We start from the raw sequence: 20,756 nt of genomic DNA on the forward strand, positions 1-20,756 counted from the left end.
CTACTATATTGTAAAAGTACGCGTCGGTGGAATTTGCAAGGCTATAATTTTCTTTCCTGACAAATCGATAGCAGCGAGATCATCGAGCCAAGATTACAACTTTCTTCGATCGTGAAAGGGGTAAAGACCACAGCGAAAGCGTTAACTCGCGCCTACGAGATACGTTCGAATTGAATTCGTCGAATTAAAACATACTATTCTTTAAATTGTTTTTATATAAATAAACGTATAAAAAAGTATTATATAAACAATTTTGTAATTTGTTAAAAATGTTATCGTAACGTTGTCATTATCTTTCTTTTTCTTCATCCTTTTCTTCTTCCACTAATCTTTGAACATTTTTTGAAAATTACGATGATCACTGTCCTCTGACAGGTATTATACAGGTTAATCACCCTAATGTCCTTCTCTCGACGAATCTGCGCAATCGTTTCCTGCGTAATACGCTTTCAAAAGATGTTGAAGACGTTTCACGTTCTATGTACTTAGTTATAATCATACATATATATATATATATATATATATATATATATATATATATATACATATATACATGTTCATCTTTCTTCAAATAATTATATATATGTCGTTTCACTTGGCTAATTCTAATTAGACGATAATATCATTTGATTTGATGATCAAACTGTTAGAGTATCCTTTCATACTAAAGAGAACATAATTACATATATATATATATAAAAAAAATATATATATATATATATGTACGAGGTTATTTAATTGTTATACCTCATAAATAAATACGTAAGCGCATGGATAAATTCTTGTATTAGTTAGAACAAAATTATTTCTTTTTTTGATACGATGTTTATGTTAACAATGTTTTTTTTTTATCGAGAAAAAACATCTATAATAATAATAAACATTTATAATAAAACATGTACATATGTATATATATATATGTATGTATATATATATATATATATATATATATATATATGTATGTATATGTATGCCTGAATTTAAAAAACTTTTCTAATGTAAAAACAATATTTTGTGATTGAGAATGCATCCATATAGTATTGAAATTTATTATTTCATTAAAAATTAATCATCTCCGATGTACTGACACGATCATTGTTAATTCTTTATGTAATAACACGATTCCTTTCGTTAAAATAAATAAATCAATTAATAAATAAATCAATTAATAAATAAATAAATAAATAAAAAATTAAGTACGTAAAATTAAAAATTATAGATTAATAGCGAAATTAATAAGCTAATAATAATATAAATGTAATAATAATAAAAATAATAATAATAATAATAATAATAATAATAATAATAATAATAATAATAATAATAATAATAATAATAATAATAATAATAATAATAATAATAATAATAATGATAGTAATAAAAAGATCTGTTATAAAATTAATTAACCATTGGAAGATCATTATACATGCGATATACCATAGCATCAGCTGTTTTCTCGCTGAGAGCCTTCGTTGTCAAGTCATCGGCAAGCATAGCTGCAACTGCTTCGGCAGCCATTAAACCTGTCGAGGAAAGTCAAACATGAATGAAAGATTAAGTGAGTTTATTTCGTTACGAAGCCGTATTATTAAGTCAATCTCTCATGAAAGCGAAAGTTCGATCCTTTCATTTTTATCTATTTCTTTTATGTATACATACGTATACATATATATATAAATATAGATAGATATATGTATATAATACAAGATCATACAATAAAACATTAGTATTAATAATTATTAATAATTATAATAATAAATATTAATATACAATGATTTATTATATACTATATTTAATATTATATTAATACATTAATTAATATAGTTTAATTATTATATTATACTAAGCCCACTATATTATATCAATATAGTACAATATATTAGTTACTAGTACGATGTAACTAGTATAATATATTAATTATTTTTTATTATATTAATATAATACTAATAATATGTATTAGTAATACGAAGTATTAGTATGTACCATATACCATATTATATATCTATATATTATACTGAATTAGATTTTTTTTCATATTAATATAAAAATCGAATCTTCCATTATATTATATATATCCGATAACAACAACAACAACAAAAACAACAACAACAACAACAACAACAACAACAACAACAATAACAATAAGAATAATAATAATATCTATAAATAGATATCGATTAGTGTTATTAAAAGTCACGTAGTTCAATTATTTAAATATAATTAATCCATTAGTAAGTAAAAGAGATTATGACATAGGCATTTTAAGAGAAGTCTTTGACGAAGTAAATTACGTGTTCATCAAGGAAGAAATTTCTTTTAAAGCTTTATAAGTATATATCCATGTAGGTGTTTATAGACATATAGTATTACATGGATACATAGAACTATACGGTATTATGTAATTTGGCTCGCGTAATAGACGTTTTATGCAGAGACGTTGTACGAACCATTATGATCGTATAAGATTTCTATTCGATAATCAATATATTATACGTATATCTTAACAAAAATGATTCAACGAACGTATTTTCGTTTCATTTGAATTTCTCGTTTCAATTTAATCGAACATACCTTGACTTAATATCGATTTTACAGGACCTTCTTCCTCGTTCATTCCTTGAAGATCGATACTTTTATCTTTCGATGTTAATTTTGCTCTAGTAGCACGTACCGTCATCGAATCGTTATTACCTTTCTTCAATTCAACCGTGAAATCACCGAGAAGATCGGCTGTTAATATAAAAAAAATAAATAAATAAATGAATAAATAAAATAAATAAAAAAAAAAATAAAAAAAAAATAAAACAAAGAAATAGTGAAATAAACTAAAATAATTATTATTTTAAATTACTGAAATTTCCGGCTAGTAATCCGTTCCCCCTCAAAATTTCTTCTCCGACTTTTCCCGTGAGCATGTATTCAGATTTCACGCGAAGAAGTGGCACGCGTATTCGCATAATCACGTGCATCACGTCGTCCTTGTGAAAATCATCTTATTGTATATACATCGTATTACGCAATTATTGTTACTTAGATCTAAATTACTAGATCATAATAATAATAATAATAATAATAATAATAATAATAATATCAGATACCTCTGAATCACTTTCAGGATGTGCACGTTTTATACGTCTAATTTCCTTCGATTCATTTCCCATTCCGCCATAATGATAAATCAATTCCATACCCTCCTCAAAATATCCTTCCTTTTCTTGATAATTTTCTGCATATCTTTCTAGATCTTTTAATCTTTTCGCTTCTAATGCTTTTTTAATACGATCATTCATCTTTGTCAATGATTCACCTTCAGTAAAATTATGAATAAACATTCTTGCATTCTCTTGAATATCCTAAATAATATGTAATTGATAAATTAAAAAAAAAAAAGAATAATAATAATAATAATAATAATAATAATAATAATAACAATAATAATAATAAATGAACCTTCATGACATCCTCAAATCCATAAACTTTCGTTTCTCGACTAGCCTGCAATTTCATGTTACCAAAATGTTTAACTCCATTCGAATTTTTCTCATCGGCATAAATAATATCAATATAACCCGGTTTATTTTCTAATCTCTGATTAGAGGATTTAATCGATTCCGATCGTTGTGACATTATTTCAATTTTTCCATCGACGTTACCATTACGTTGATAATCCTTACGTTGATTAGTATAATAAGATGCAGTTGTTCTTTCAGTTTGTTGTTTCAAACTTTCATCGATCATATCGCCTCGTCGATCATTAAAATACAATATACCTGCTGATCTTTCAGTCGATCGTTGCAATTTTTCATTGACATTATCGTTCGTTTTATAATCCGTACGTTGATCATTATAATACGATATACTTGAACCTTCAATCGGTCTATCCAATTTAATTTCTTTATTCTCCGAAGCCGAAACATTAACATCCTCGTGATTTTCTTCGTAATATGATTTTGGTTTTACGTCTTTTTGAATTTGTTCAGACATTTGATAACTTCCTTGTTTTTCCATCAAGTATGAACTTTCTCTTGAATTAGATTTACCATCGTAACAATCTATCTCATCTTTATCATTTCTATTAGTTTCTTCATTGGCTTTAGTATTGTTTAAACTTTGCGCGTATACAACGTGAACGCTCGAGGGATATTTTGTATTATCATTTGTACGACGACTTTCCATTCTTTCTTCGATCTTCAAATTTCTTACGTAAGAAGAATCCGTTGTCGTATATTCGGCCATCTTTCTTTGAGATTCTTGATAATTACGTTCATTGAAACGAGCTTGTCGTTGTCTCTCGTAACTTCCGTAATTACTTTCATTTGATTTTTCATAAGAAGATTGTCTTGCAGGCTGATATTGCATTGTCCTTTCAAATCGTTCATCGTTATATTGTGACGAATTAAATTCGCTCGTTGCAACGTCATCTTTGCTATTCATTATATTTCTCATATTGTTAACAACCGTATGGAATTTGTATCGAATTGATTCTAAATCACCAAGATCACTGTAAGTTACATATCCAGCTTCCAATTCGCTCAGATTAGATCTCAATTTTCCACGTCCCACGTGTATACTTTCTATCGTCGAATCGTTTAATCCTAATATCTCGATGTTTCTCAATATAATACGATAACTTGTATTCCCTTCGGATTGATCGACCTTCACCATTGGCACTCTCAATGGATCTAATTGACCAACTTTTGATAAACCACCAGCTAAAAATTTAGCCCACATCATTTGAGACATCTCCAATAATGAACACTTTGTTATAACTAACATATAAAATCCTAGTAATATTTTCAAGTATTTCCACATCTTTTATCCTTTTATCGTTCTTTTTCTTCTTTTATAAATACTTTCTATATAATCGATAGCTTTTTTATTCTTTTTTTCTTTTTTTGTTTTTTTTTTTTTTTTTTTTTTTTTTCTTTCGTTCGAGAACTTATTCAATTATTTTCGCTTCCGACTATTATTTATTTTCGATCATAATTTATCCAAACGTAGACGGGCTTGTATACGAGCATAAACACAATGATAACGATTATGATTATTATCAGAATTATCGAAATAATCGTACAAATAAATTCGATAGGTTTAGGATAACGAATCCTCGTTCTTTCGACGGGATCAATCGAAATGATCGATGGATGATCTCTCGAGGAACATCTCTGAATCCCCGATTGATTATCGATCGTACTTTCGATGATGATTTTTTTTTCTTTTTTCTTTTTTCTTTTTTTTTTTTTTTAACACGAATAAAGTTTAATCAAAACGTACGTGTTCACGTACAGTACTGTTATGTACGAATGGATGGAAAAATACTAAATGCAAGTGTACGATGCGTCTACGGGGTATTTTTATAGGTGATCGTGGAAGGGCATACGATCTGGGCCATGGACCAAGTCATTCTTGACACGTCGATCTTGGTCAGATAACTATTTTCTCTTTTTATCATTTGGAAGTTGTTTCCTTAAGTCATGCACTGACTACGATATAGAGAGCAAGGTTACCGATCGAGTTCTCTAGTAACGTTTAGTCAATTCATTATTAGAATCTATTACTAGATGAATAAAAGTGTTTGGTTCCCGTTTTTTTTTTTTCAATTTAAAAAAAAAATAAGAAGAAAAAAAATAAATAACAAACAACTTTGGTAAAAAAAAAGAAATTATTTATTTATTTATTTTTTCTTTTTTTTTTCTAAACGTGTCTCCATCATTTCTAACAAATAAATATCACTTGCTGATTGTTCAATAATTGCAAATGGGAATTAAAGAAAAAAAAAAAAAATAATAATAATAATAATAATAAATTACAGAAGAAAGTTATGCTGTCAATATCGATTATAGAGAGCAAGGTTACCGATCGAGTTTTCTAATCAGGTTTAGTTAATTCATTAGAAGATGAATTTATTAGATGAATAAAAGTATCTAGTTCTTTCTTTTTTTACTTTCTTTCTTTTTTACTTCTTTTCAAAATTTTATTACCTTCTTTTTTTTTTCTTTTTTTTGTTTTAAACGTGCCTCTCAATTGAGTTCATACGAATAAAAACTGACGAAATGCAAATACATTACAGAAAATTTTCATTACTCGGCGAACGATTTTAGGTCAACGAATTCTCGTCAGCAATTTACGAGTTCGATTTCGAAGATATAAAGAGAATCATTTAGTTCAGAACTCTCGTAGCAATCACTATGGAGAAGTATTTGATATTATTTTTGACGTTCCTGTTAAACATTGCATATTGTGTTTCTGAATTATATATACCGAAATTACGTGAGTATATACATACAAATATATATATATATATATATATAAAGATTTTTTTTCTTTTTTGTTTTTTTTTTTTTTTTTCTTTCTTTTTCTAATAAATATACAGATAGAATAGATAAACGCGAGTACTAAGAAATTTAAATGAAATATCTAAAGTATTAGATCACTCTTTAGATCGTTTATTATAGAGTGTGACTCAGATCCTATTTTGGTGTCACGTAGAAGTATGTGCACCATAAACGTATGTGGAACAACTAACCTGTTATTATTATCAAGAACAAAGTCTCGTTAAATTGTTATATCTATTTAAGTTTTGATTATCAATTGATTTTATAGCACCGTTCATCAAAATATGTCACCGGAGTGATCCGAATTGGAGCAGATGTATGAAAACCAGTATAGAACAGATAAAACCATATTTAAAAGAAGGAATTCCAGATTTTCATATTCCCCCTTGCGAACCATTATACATTGATCGATTAGATTTCAATCAAACAACTGGTACAAGTTTTATAACCTCTTCTTTCACGGACATAAAAATTTACAATGGAATTAATTTCGATCTAAAGAATATCAAGTAAGTTGGTTGTAATTATGAGAAAAAAAAAAAAAAAAAAAAAGAAAAAGAAAAAGAAAGAAAATTGAAAAAGAAATTTTATTAATTAATAAATAATTCGTTTAGGTTCGACGTGAATAAAAATGAATTAAAATTGAAAATATATAATCCATATTTGGAAACGGTTTCAAAATACAATTTGAACGGAAATATTATGAAGTTACCGCTCTCAGGAAATGGATTATCTTCTGTCAATTTAACCGATACAGATTTTTTCTTAAAAATTCCATTAGAACGTTATCATGAACCTAAAACTAATCAGGAACACTTTCGTGTGAACGATATTTACGTCGATTATAATATACATAACGTTAAACTACATTTAAATGATTTGTTCGACGACGACAAAATTCTCACGGACGTAATGAATCTATTTTTAAATGATAATTGGAAATTAATCGCCAACAAATTCAAACCCATTTTGGAGGAAACCGTTGCTGGTAAATTTAAAACAATAATGAATAATATTTTTTCTAAGTATCCCATCGATACATTGCTACCATTATAAATTAATAAATTATTATTATTATTATTATTATTGTTATTATTTTTTTTTTTTTTTATATTAAGTAAAAACGACAAATTATATATGTATGTATGAAAATAAAATAGAGAATTAAGCATGATCGGACGTACTCGTAGAACGGGTGATCATTCCGCAGGCTGACGTCACATGAATATGTTTTATAATCTTAAATAAATAAATATCAATTTAAAATTCTATTACGAAATTTTATTCTTTAATACTAGGAAGATCTTAATGGGCCTATAAAAAAAAAATATATATATATATATATGAAAAAACTTTCTAGTGTTATTTATAAAACGCTCAATGATATGCAAACCTATCTACATGTGTGCAATCGTATTTTAAATCGTGTATAAAAGTGCCACGTATAAAAGAAATCATTTACGTGAAAAAAAAAAAAAGAAAAAGAAAAAAAATATATAAAAAAAGAATAAAAAAAAGAAATAAAAAAAGAAATATAAAAAATAAAAAGATAATTAATGCTATTTAAGGAGAATATAAGACATATCGATCTTTTATTTGATACTTTGAATTTCCCATTAATAAACTTGCACAATCAACCAATCCTAATAACCTTGATAAGTTTATATCTATCAAACTCATGTAATATATTGAATTTCTATTTTTCTTTGATAATGCTGAAATATTTTGAAGAAGAAGAAAAATAAGAAGTCAAAGACATAAAAATAAAGAAAAAAATGTTGCTATTTAAATAATTCACAAATATTCTTGAGAAGTCGAAAAAATGGAGGAAATAGAGAGAGATAAAGAAGGAAAGAGAGAGAGAGAGAGAGAGAGAGAGAGAGAGAAGGGGGGGGGGAAGAAGGATAGAAAGACTCGATGAAATTGATGTAGAAAAATACAGACTTTGTTGTATATTGCAGCAATCATAATTACTATGTGCAACTTTTTTATTATTGCAAGAAGAATCGTAAGAAAATGGTCGAGAAAGAAAAACAATTTTTCATCTATCTATTATTTATGAAATCACAACAAATTTTATATATATATATGCACATACATTTTATATATAAACATACACACACACACACACACATGTAATTATGTTTAATTTTTAAGCATACATCCGTTGACTTGTATTTTCATATACATTATGAATATAATAATATAATAATATCATATTTTTATATCATAATATATAATATTTAAATTTAAGCTTATTATGTTTATATAATAGATAAAAAAAATATAAAAATTAAAAATAAAATATTTATTAATAGTATTATGTATAATGTATTATCATTATTATTATTATTATTATTATTATTATTATTATTATTATTATTATTATTATTATTATTATTGCTATTATTATTATTATTGTATCATATATAGTATATAATAAATAGTTTATGATACTAACGAACGTACTTATAAATTGAGTCATCGACGTTTGAGAAGACTACGCAAGGAGAATAATAATCTAACAGTTTTATATTTTACCAGTACTGCAAACTGAACGTTTTCGAGGAACTTCATTTGACTTTTATAAAGATCTTTGTGCTCTTCTCTCTCTCTCTCTCTCTTTCTCTCTTTCTCTCTTTCCTCTCTCTCTCTCTCTCTCTCTCTCTCAAAGATACAATATACTATACTACGAATAAAAACATGCAATGCATCTCTAATAACTTTCGTATGATAATCTTCGCGTTGATTTTCTATATGTTGATGTTTAGTAAAATTACGAACGATCTACACGTTTCTTTTATTCATAGAAAAATTGTTTGAACTTTAAATTATTTCTTGCAAAAAAGAAAAAGAAAGGAAAAAAAAAAAAAGAGAGAGAAAAAATAATACTATACTATTTTGCAATTATTTTCTGTCCAACGAGGAAAAAAAAAAAAAAAAAAAAAAAAAAAAAAAAAAAAAGAAAAAGAAAAGGAAACGAAGGAAAAAAAAAACAAAAAACAAAACAAAACCTATTTACAATCGTAGACTTTTTCAATAACGATTGTGAGACATTAAAAAAAGACAAGAAAAACAAGAAGTGATTTACTCTTATACGATTCAAGAAAGCCAAGAATAATTTGCAATGATAACAATGATTATAAATAATGGAGCATCACGCAGGACAATTTTGGATAGAAAATTGCTCGTTCAAAATTCATGGCCGATTCTAAAGCGTACGTATTTCAAAAAGCTTCGATTTGATTTAACAATGAATTGCTCTTCTCTCGTCTCAGATAGATACTCGCAAATTACTTTGTTTTCTCTCGATATTAAGAATTGTAAAAAAAAAATAGAAAAAAAGAAAAAAAAGAAAAAATTTAAAAGATAAAAGAAATAGGAAAAAAAAAAGAACAATGAATCTTGTTTATCTTCCGTGAAAATTTTAATTATTATCATCGAATTGATTGTCATTTAAAAGAGTTTTAATGAAATGACGATTAATAAAGATTTTTTACATAAAAGAACTGCTTATTCAAGAACTGTTATATACATATATATATATATATATATATATATATATATATATATATATATATATATATAAATAAGATCCAACAACAAATGTAAAATTTTTTTTTAAAACAACCGTGTAACATATAATAAGTATAAACTAAGTAAAAACTAATGGTAATGATATAATTAATACGTTCTAAATATAATGACTATGCTATTAATATATAGACACAATAATATTTTCCATCTCATGAAAATGGAAAAATATTTCCATTTCATATAGAACATTGTATTAAATAAAAACTAGTCATATAAGAGACTACTTCATTGTACGTTGGTTTTGTGTAGATTGATCTTAAGATGTAACGAGAAAAATATGTTCTCATTAATTTTTTACAAGCATCCGAATTAGCTCTTTTTTTTCTTTTTTTTTTTTTTTTTTTTTTTTTTTTTTTTTTTTTTAAATCCTTCGACAAATAATTTTTGTAAGTCTGTCGCTAATCAGATTGTAAATATGATAATCAAATTGTAAAAATATCATTAAATTATAATTGATACGTATAAATTCAAAGTATAATGAATATATCAAATTTAAGTTTACATTCATTTAAAATACACATCAATATACATATATATATATATATATATATATATATATATATATTTTTTTTGTAAATAATTTTTTAAAAAACATTTTTACAAATTGCATAATAGTTAAATCATCGAAATGCGTTAATTCGTAAAAATATCTATAAATATCTATAGACTCGAAAGATCATGAATTATTTCCAATTTATTCAATTTTCAAATGATTATGTTTAAATACATACACACACACACACACACATATATATATATACATGTATATATAAATCCCAAAGGTGAAAAAAAGAAGGAAGAAAGAAGAAAAAGAATTTGATTAGATAAAATAAATTAAATACAACAGTAAGATATATTACTCGTTGTAAAAAAATATTTTTCGCCTAAGGTATGAGAAAAAAAGTTTACACGCGATGATTAAATGCGTGCGATGCTTCTTTTTTAACGGAAGAAAATAGTGAAGGAGAGAGACGGGTAACGGACGAAGCTCTTAAACTCGTGAGTTGTGTCGGAGTAGTATTAAGAGTAGGGGGTTCTTGCATATAAGCCAGAATATGAAGGGGAACCGTCTTTAGTATATCGTAAAGCAGCCAACTAGATACTCACCTGGTCCATTTTCGATCACATCTTTTCACATAATTATACTTACTTACGAAAACTTTCAATACGTTTTATTATTATACTTCTGTTTCTTCTTCTTCTTCTTTTTTTTTTTTTGATTCATTTGTTTATTTATTTTTTTCTTTTTTTTTTTTTTTTTTTTTTTTTTTTCCATCGAAATCAATTCTCCTCCTCGAGTTTTCATTTGTCGCGAATAAAAATAAACGTCTTTTTATCAATCAAAATCAATTATCTAAGGTGAATGGTATGTTTGTGGGTTTCTTTCTTTCTGTTTTCTTTTTTTTTTTTTTTTTTTTTTTTTCCTTAAATTAAAATTCACTTCCAAGTTTTAGTTGTCATCTAGAAAAAGTGTATGTAAAAACAAAAGAGAAAGAGAGAGAGAGAGAGAGAGAGAGAGAGAAAGAACAAGAGACTTGTATTTTCGATAGTTTGAAAGGAACGATCCTTCTTCAAACAGGACTGGAATACAAGCTATCGAAATGATTCATTTGAAAAACGTGATAAATATCATCGTACTGATAACTTTTGTGTTTCACGGATCTATCATCTGTCACGATTTCAAATCGGATGATCCAGGACTCAACGAACCGGATTTTGTTATTCGTAAGATTTTATACATTTTGGATTAATTATATATATATATATATATATATATTTATAAGTTAAAAATTAACAGTTAAAAAATTATACATTGGCGTATTTAATTTTTAAAAAAGAGACCTGAGACAAGAGATTAGAAATAAAAACTTACTGCTATATATTATAATCAAAAAGTATAGAAATAAAAATTATTTTATATCGTCGTATAAGGGCCCTAAGTCTCATAGGGACCAAACTGACCCCTGTCTTACAGCCTCTGTATAAATTCGCCATTGTATATTAAATATACATATATATACACACACCCACATATATATGTGTATATATATATATATATGTATTTAACAAATTTTTTTTTATAAATCTTACGTTCTATGATTTGTATAATAAATGTTTATTCCCTAGAGAATATTATAGTCTTAGGTAATAGTAACTTCGGAAGGAATCGGTGAAAGTTTGTTTGTTTCAGCATCCTCGTAGTGTCTCACACGTTTCTACGATAGATAGTCTCGATTGAAACTAGGAAGAGAAAAGGTTTTATTTCCTTACGTGAGATATAATCGTACGGCGTTGCAATCTCGTAATCAAAATCTTATTACGTTTCATAAATGATCGTTTTATATTGAAATGTTAATTCGTTTAACATTTTTTATTTAACATTATCAGTTTCATTATATATATATATATATATATATATAATAATTATCTTATAATAATCACTATCACGTTTATCTTTGCTTGTTTATTTGGTTGTTTGTTTGTTTATTTTTTGTTTTGTTTTGTTCTGTTTTTTTTTTTCTTTTTTTTTTTTTTTCATTATTTAATATAAAAACAAAGATTAGGATATATAACGTAACAAGTATTTAATTATTTTATATAAAATAAAACGTTTGTTAACAATAATACTAATAATAATAATGCAAAATTTATTTATTTATATGAATAAATTCAATTAATATTTGTTGCATAAAAAAATGTTAATTTTTATTATTAAAAAAAAAAAAAAAAAAAAAAAGAAAAAAAAGAGAGAAAAAAAATCTTCGTTTACGGAATCGACGAAATGTTTAGAAGGACAGTTATATTTCTTAGATCAAATTCGATAAAGATGAATGATCGATCCAGCTAGTGAATCGATAGAAAGTTATAAAATTAATATAATTATCGAGGTCAAGCACAATTCTAGGTCGTTTTTCGAGGTTTATCGATCGGGGAAAGGACGAATTGAGAATTTCGGTTGGTTGATCGTAACATGGATCGAATTACATCGGACGCATTGTTACTCGTCAATATAATGGCATAATGGAACATGGCGTAACAGTTCTCGATGGCGTGGCTATGGTTATGTCAGAGATTACGTAATATTCTATGCAGAGGATCGGCGATCGCTCGGAGAAAGTACCGAGCCCGCGCTCATAAACCCAACTCGTTACAACGTAAGAGTATTTGTTACTTGCAAAAGCGTAGACACCTTTCTTCAAGTTTTATCAATCGAACGAACAAAAATTAATCATCCATTTTTACATATATACCTTTTTCAATATTTTTCAGTATTTATTTATAATTAAAAAAAAAAAAAAAATCCGACCGATTTCGATTTATAGTTTCTTGCTCTTAAAATATTTGCTTTTTTTTTTTTTTTTTTTTTTTGGTTTTCTTCGAATGATCTATAAATCGTACAAATGTGAATCGTGAATCGTGAATCGTGAATCGTGAATCGCTTTTAATAACGATATCTCAAATGACTTTGGACAACGATCATATCGATCTAATTGTTCGTATGAAAAAAAAGAAAGAAGAGAAAAAAGAAAGGAAAAAGAAAAAGAAAAAAGAAATATATATATATATATAGAAACAAGAAAGTAAGAAAATTCGTACGAAAATGTACGAAAGAGAGACAGAGTGTACCGAGTGAAAGTGATAATGCAATCATCAGTTGGTGGCGATGACGCATCTGTAATTGTGGATTCCAATGGATCACGTAATACTACGTAATAAAGAAAATATACATAAATTGGTTAAAAATGAATAATTCCATTGATATACGTATGTATATATATATATATATATATATGTTATATAAATATGTGTCGCTTTTGATAGACGCCAATACGTAGTGAACGTCTTATTATGTTGATCAAAGTATATATTAAATACTCTCTAGATTTTTAGCTTAGTTCCATGATTTCTATATTTCTTTTTGTTATTGTTAATTTTTTATCGTATATATTATCTTTCTTTTTCTCTCTATACCATTCATATCATTTTCCTTTTGCGATCAATGTAAATCTTGCAAGATCGAGTTAAGAGAAAAAAATATGAAGAAAAAAAAAATATCTATATATGTATATATATATATATATATATATATATATATATATATATATATATAGACAGAGAGAGAGAGAGAGAGAAAGAGAGAGATATGCTTGAGTGTCAAGACATTACCTCGACCCGATCGATCTTATCGATCAACGTCGTATATAAATCGCACAGTATAAAAGTCAGAAAAAAGAAATAATTGACAACTTGACGGCACCTTGAATGTGACCTTGGATTTGCTCGTCGGTGAAACTATACACGTGAGTACGTGAGAGGAAATAGAAATTCGTCGAGAAGTGAGTATCGATGGTTTTCGATCGGTACGGAACAATTTTTCAGATCGTCTCATTGCTCGATTGAAATTTTCTAAGTGAGATCGCAAAAAAAGAAGGAGAAAAAAAAAGAAAAAAAGGGGGGGGGTGGGGGGTTTCAAACAACCGTGTTCTATTCTTCCTTCGTTCGTTCGTTCGTTCGTATTAAAATTACATCCTTTTCCCGTACGAGGTAAATGAAATATAAAGGATAATTCGATCGTAATATATATCATAATAAATAATGTTTGTTTAGTCCTTTTGAGAAACCATTATGCACGCGAGGGTCTTCGAAGAAAGTGAGAGTTTACTGATTGCGTAAAGACAGAATGGGGGAAAAAGGCAAAGGTCTTGAATTACTTGCGTGACAAGCTTACAATTTCTTTCTTTTTTTTTATTTCCCCCCTCCTTCCTCTTCCTCCCATCATACTCCTCCCCCCCTCATCCATTCACTCAACCTGCGCTATCTGTGATCGTTCAAGCCGATTTCTAAAACGTTCAATTTGTCTGCCCGACGAACGTATGATCTATAAAAAAAAAAAAAAAAGAAAAAAAAAATTAATGAAACGAAAGAACGAAGGAAAGAAAGAAAGAAAGAAAAAGTTACTTTTATTTCAATTTTCTAGCCGATTAAAGAGCTCACAAAATTCCATTACATTAATGATAAATTATTGATTATTTATAATTGTTTTGTCCTTTACAGCGGAATACATACTGCCATGTTCACGTAAGGATCCCAAATTTGAAATATGCGTGACGAAAACGTTGAACCATCTGAAGCCTTATTTGGTGAAAGGTGAGATCGTATAAAAAGGTTTACTTAAGGCCATTCTTAAGAAAGACTTTGAGATTCACAAAGTTATGTCTTCTCTTTTCTTTTCTCTTTCCTTTTTTTTTTTTCCTTTTCTTTTTTCTTATCTTTTTCCTTTTTTGCGAACGTAACGTTAGAATTGAAAGTACGATGAATTTTACATTTATAATAACTCCTCGATAAATTAACTAAGTTGCTATTTAATGAGATTGCTATAACGTTATATTAAAGTATATACATTTATATAATATAGAATAATCCGTTTTTATATTATAATAATTAATCCTACACCGAGACATATTAAAGGATGAACAATAATACGTTTGTATTTCATATTAAACATTACGTAAACGCAACTTCCTTGGAGTTTTTCCTTAATCTTTTTCTTTTTTTTTTTTTTTAAGATGATGATGAAATTCAGTATTAATATGTCATAATTTATCGATCATCGCAGTCGACAAAACGACGGAGTAATTTCGTAAATGGAGAGAACAAAAATTGATCTCTAATTTAAAAAAAAAAAAAACATTTATTACAGATATTATTTATCATCGATCGTTAATTTTTTTTGTTTAATCTCTCTCTCTCTCTCTCTCTCTCTCTCTCTCTCTCTCTCTCTCTATTTCTTTCTCTCATTTTCTTTATTTTTTTTTTCCTTCTCGAAAACATCCAGGAATTCCGGAGTTGAATTTGCAACCGATCGAGCCACTAACGATACCAGAATTGGGTATGGAAAATGGGCAAGGTGCAGTTAAAGTTAGTGCACTTTTTTCGAACATCACAGTCTTAGGCGCTGGAAATTATAATATGACGAAAGTACGAGTGGATTTGAATACATTGAGGATCGATCTTCATCTAACTATACCCAAGGTCGAATTGCAAGGTCGTTATGAAGTGGCCGGAAACGTTCTTTTGTTTCCCATTAAAAGTCACGGCGACTTTTGGGCACTTTTTGGTAAGGAAAGAAAGAAAAAAAAGAAAAAAAAAAAAAAAAAAAAAGAGAAAAAAAGAAAAGAAAAAAAAGAAAACAAAGAAGAAGAAGAAGAAGAAGAAAGAAAGAGAAAGAAAAAGAAAAAAGAAAAAATAAATAAATAAAGAGAAAGAAATAAATAAAACCTTACCACTCCTCCTCCTATTCCTTCTCTTCATCCATCAAGAATTCCATTCTATTCCAACAATAATCGTCTTATATTGATTTATTAGGTGACGTATCAGCGATAGCACGTATACAAGGAGCGATAGAAATTCGAGATGGTGTACGTTACATGGGACTTACAAGATTACTCATTGATTTTAGTCTTGGCCGTGCAAGATTTCGTATTATCGATGAATTAAATGGTGACAACGTTATAGGCCAAGCGATGAATCAATTTCTCAATCAAAATGCTAAAGAGATAATCGAAGAAATGAGACCGGCCGCTAGCAGTAGCATTGCCAAACACTTCCTATCATTCCTTAACACGGCCTTCAGGAAGATACCACTTAAAGTTTGGTTACGTGACGTATAGTTTACGATAATTAATTATTTTGATATTTACTATATAACGAAAGAAACGAAAAAAAAAAAAAAAAAAAAAAGAAAAAAAAAGGAAAGAAAAAAAAAGAAGAAACAAGAGAAGACGTAAGGAATGAAAATGAAAAAAAAAAAGAAAAAAAAAAGAAAAAGAAAAAGAAAAAGAATGAACGAAATTATCGACGAATTTATTTACCAAATTACTTTTATTATTTGAATATTATCGTACGCATGTGACAATACGAGTATAAACACGTTCTTATTTAAAAATATCTGCTTTAAAAAAAAAAAAAAAAAAAAAAAAAAAAAGAACGTTTCAAAATTAATTAACGTTTCTTCCTCTTCTTTTTTTTCTTTCTTTCTTTCTTTCTTTCTTTCTTTTTCTCTCTTTTTTTTCTTTTTTTATTTAATGACTTTATTTGTACATATTATAAAAACTCGCATGCGTTCTTTTCAAGGATACGACATGTGTAGGATGATTCTATTTCACATTCAAAAAGAAAAAAAAAAAAATAATAATAATAATAATAATAATAATAATAATAATAATACTAAATTTATTAACGAACGAACTTTCGAGCGTTTCGAAAGCTGTTCGTTATCGATAAGTAAGAATTACAAAAATAAAAAAGGGAAAAAAGAAATTCTTTCTTTTTTTTTTTTTTGCTTTTTTTTTTTTTTTTTGTTTTGTTTTGAATCGAATAGTATCGTAGAGTAAAAGTTTTTTTTACATATGGATCTCTAATATGCATACGTGTTGTACATATACATTACATAAAGTAACGATCAATCGATTTATATTCGATTTAAATGTGAAAGATTTTATCGATCTCACACTTCTACAAATTTGCCGTCCAACTTGTACATAGTTCTTTATTTTTTCTTTTCCTCTCTCACCATAGAAGACAATAAAAAGCAATAACAACAGAAAAATCCAAAGTAAGAGAAACTTAAGTAACTTCCGTGTAATAATTTTAAGATCTTTTTTTTTTTTTTTTTTCTAATTTACTTGTGATACCATTTACATTGTCTACATACATATGCATATACGTTTTATTATATTATAAAAAAGAAATTTTGTACATAGAATAAATCTGACAATAAAATCGATGAAAAGTAACGACCGTTTAAATGATATATTTAAATGATATAAATATAAGGGAAAAAAGGTGAATCTATATAAATGAAGTATCAAAATCGTGCTCGTAAATACTGTTTACTCATCTTCCTATGTTTACTTGAACATTTAGAAATAATAGAACGTTGACTCATTCTCTCTTTCTTTCTCTCTCTCTCTCTCTCTCTCTCTCTCTCTCTCTCTGTCTTATAATTTGTAATTATCTCTTTTCAATGGTCAAATATATGAGATAATAATATTAATTCGTAAAAGAAATTACCAGATAAATAAACAAATAAGTAGAGTAAATCTTATCTAAACTATTTTCTTCTTATCCGGTATAGAGATATCAATTCATGCAAAAACAGAAAATACGATATAGAAGAGATAGTAGAGAAGAAAGATAGAAGAGAGAATATATATATATATATATATATATATATATAGAGAGAGAGAGAGAGAGAGAGAGAGAAAAGAAGAGATAGAGGGGATGAAGAAGAGAAGGATCTTAAGAGCTTTCTAGAATAACACGAAAATGTTTCTATCAGTCAGTCATACGAAGTAAGTCATAGAAAAAGCTTGTTAGGCGCTTTAGAATTGGCCAAACTCTCGAATATTCGTGTTACGAAGTAATAACGTTGGCACGATAATATAAATTAGAGAAGAACGTGGTAGTACATATCTAACGACCTTCGACCTGCTGTCTCGATTCACTCAACCTTAAAAGCAATGAGAAGCTTTCAAAGCGAGAACGTTCGTGTCTTCTCGTAAATCTTATGAACAACCGAACCGATTTTGAAGAGAAAGAGAGAGAGAGAGAGAGAAAGAGAGAGAGAGAGAGAGAGATAGAGAGAGATAGAGAGAAAACGGATTATTTACTACAAGTGACAAGTTCATCAGAACTTTGTGAAGACGCGTCTTTAATACTCGATCATCAAACGAATAGATCAAGTTAATACAAAACTGTTAAGTGTCGATTGAAATTATTTGTCGATTTGATAATTAATTTCTATCCGTCATGGTGGGTCAATTCACCAGGAGACAATGGCTAACTCTCATAGTGATCAGTATCGCGGATTTTGCTAATGCCATCTGCGTATCTCTTCAAGCACCTTTCTATCCTCAAGAGGTAAAATAATATAAATTGTTAGATATCGTAAAATTAAAAATTGTAAAAAAAGAAATCGTAAAATTTCACTACTTTTTTCTTTCTTTCTTTCATTCTTTCATTCTTTCTTTTTTTCTTTCTTTCCTTTTTTTTTTTTTCTTCTTCTTTGATCGAAAGATCGATCATCGTTCCTCGATCGCGCATTTGATTTGTTCCTTAGATTAATAATTACGCTCGTCAAGTTTTTACAATATTTCGTAAGAATATTTATTGTCACAGTTACTTTTTCTTTTTTTATTTTTTCCCTTACTATTTTACTTGATTCATTTATTCATTTATTTATTTATTCTTATTTACTCTGGTTTTTTTTTTTTTTTTTTTTTTTTTTTTTTGTAATCTTTCAAACGTTTATCGTCGTAATACAAAAGAATTTTGCTTTTCTTGAATTTGAGTTGTTTACGAAGTAAAGAGCATGTATTTTCAATCGTTGATAATAATTTTTTTCTCGATAAACGATGGTTAGTTATGGAAGTTATTTTCTATATATTCTCGCGAAAAGACATGATTTCGATGATCGGGATATTTTTGGAAAAAATAAAAAAAAAATAATAAAAGAATTGTGAAGAACAGTGGACAACGTTGAGAATATATATATGTATATATATAAGCATATATTTCTCATTGTCCTTTTAAAAGTTCAAGGGTTAACGAACGAGAGAGATATCGTATAGATAAGTTATGACTTTTTTTCTTTTTTCTACGATAAAAATCTCGACGTTTATCGTGCAATTTTTAATTAATTTTTCGACAAGTTGTGCTTCTTTTTCTTTAATAAGTCACGACGTTGATAAAGATGTTTTTCTTTTTTCTTTAGGAAAAAGAGAAAAAAGGAAAAAAGAAAAGCAAAAAAAGGAAAAGAAAAACGAGCACAATATTAATTATCTTTTCTTTATTTTCTTTAATTGCGTCTCTTTAATCAAAAAAGGAATAGTGAAATTAGTCTCGACAAATTGTTATCTCGTGAAAAAGAAAAAACCGAACCAAATAAAACAGAACAAATGAAAAAAAAAAAAAAAAAAAAAAAAAAAAAAGAAAAAAAGAAAGAAAGAAAAAAAAACAAAATTCAACGAGTTCACGAGTTTCTAATTAAATATCTCTTATAATTAGTATAATTATTGTCTCATCGACGAGTATCGCGAGCGTTGATATATAAGTTTATCTAATAGTATCTTCGTCGAATGTATTTAAAAAAAAAAAAAAGGGAAGAAACAAAAAAGAAAGAAAAAAATAAAATAAAATAAAAAAAAAAAGAAAAAGAAGAAGAAAAAAAGAAAGATTTTATCTTAATTTTAGCTGAGCAAACGATCGAATTGTATTACGAAATAATGAAAGAGAAACGAATCGTCGCAAAAATCCGAGAGAAATTTTTTCAAACTTTTCGAGAGACTGAAAGACAGAGAGAGAGAGAGAGAGAGAGAGAGAGAGAGAGAGAGAGAGAGAGAGAGAAGAAAAAAAAAATGAAGGAGTTATTTCTGCGTCAAAATTCTGCGAGAATTCGATGGCGTATATAAGTACGAGCATACATTATATACGTACAAAGTTTATCGTATTTTATCTCATCGAGTCGTTTAATTGCAATCCAACGAGAGATAATATACTGCGTAGCCGGTCAAATCCTCATAAATGTAGTAAAATTTTGTTATTAATACAATTATTAATTTCGACAGGCTGAGAAAAAAGGTGCCTCACCAACCGAATATGGATTGGTCTTTGGTGTTTTCGAGCTTGTGGTTTTCATCATCAGTCCTATTTATGGGAAACACGTGAGTTTTCAATCGTAACAATCTGATATTAAAAAAAAAAAAAAAAAAAAAGAGAAAAAAAGAAAAAAAAGAAAAAAAAAACAAAGAGAGAGAGAGAGAG

At 27.3% G+C, this 20,756-nt stretch overlaps 4 protein-coding genes across 5 annotated transcripts in view; 3 read left to right on the forward strand and 1 right to left on the reverse strand.

Annotated features, from left to right (window-relative positions):
- Positions 1-1,398: 1,398 nt before the first annotated feature.
- LOC124430738 lies at positions 1,399-4,845 on the reverse strand. Its single transcript, XM_046977725.1, has 5 exons — positions 3,451-4,845; positions 3,099-3,353; positions 2,852-2,978; positions 2,572-2,730; positions 1,399-1,523 (listed from the first exon to the last, which is right to left on the reverse strand). Exons 1-5 carry the CDS (start codon positions 4,810-4,812, stop codon positions 1,399-1,401), a joined length of 2,028 nt encoding a protein of 675 aa, XP_046833681.1. The 5' UTR covers positions 4,813-4,845.
- Positions 4,846-5,995: 1,150 nt separating this feature from the next.
- Positions 5,996-7,604, forward strand: LOC124430739 (protein takeout-like). The gene is made up of 3 exons (XM_046977726.1): positions 5,996-6,270; positions 6,604-6,844; positions 6,950-7,604. Exons 1-3 carry the CDS (start codon positions 6,189-6,191, stop codon positions 7,389-7,391), a joined length of 765 nt encoding a protein of 254 aa, XP_046833682.1. The 5' UTR covers positions 5,996-6,188; the 3' UTR covers positions 7,392-7,604.
- Positions 7,605-10,826: 3,222 nt separating this feature from the next.
- Positions 10,827-16,864, forward strand: LOC124430694. 2 transcript variants are annotated; one of them, XM_046977631.1, is made up of 5 exons: positions 10,827-11,298; positions 11,387-11,657; positions 14,988-15,080; positions 15,769-16,050; positions 16,299-16,864. In XM_046977631.1, the coding sequence occupies exons 2-5, from the start codon at positions 11,534-11,536 to the stop codon at positions 16,601-16,603; spliced, it is 804 nt and encodes a 267-aa protein (XP_046833587.1). In that variant the 5' UTR covers positions 10,827-11,298; positions 11,387-11,533; the 3' UTR covers positions 16,604-16,864. The 2 variants fall into 2 exon arrangements, with proteins under 2 accessions (XP_046833587.1, XP_046833588.1); XM_046977632.1 differs by lacking the exons at positions 10,827-11,298; positions 11,387-11,657 and adding an exon at positions 12,730-13,087.
- Positions 16,865-18,215: 1,351 nt separating this feature from the next.
- LOC124430693 (MFS-type transporter SLC18B1-like) overlaps positions 18,216-20,756 on the forward strand; it is a 6,167-nt gene continuing 3,626 nt past the window's right edge. Inside the window, exons 1-2 of the mRNA XM_046977630.1 lie at positions 18,216-18,854; positions 20,561-20,656. Coding sequence (XP_046833586.1) covers positions 18,744-18,854; positions 20,561-20,656 — 207 coding nt within the window. The 5' untranslated portion in view covers positions 18,216-18,743. The remainder of the gene's footprint in view (positions 18,855-20,560; positions 20,657-20,756) is intronic.

This window comes from Vespa crabro, chromosome 19 (assembly GCF_910589235.1).
Source record: "Vespa crabro chromosome 19, iyVesCrab1.2, whole genome shotgun sequence".
Taxonomy (NCBI): domain Eukaryota; kingdom Metazoa; phylum Arthropoda; class Insecta; order Hymenoptera; family Vespidae; genus Vespa; species Vespa crabro.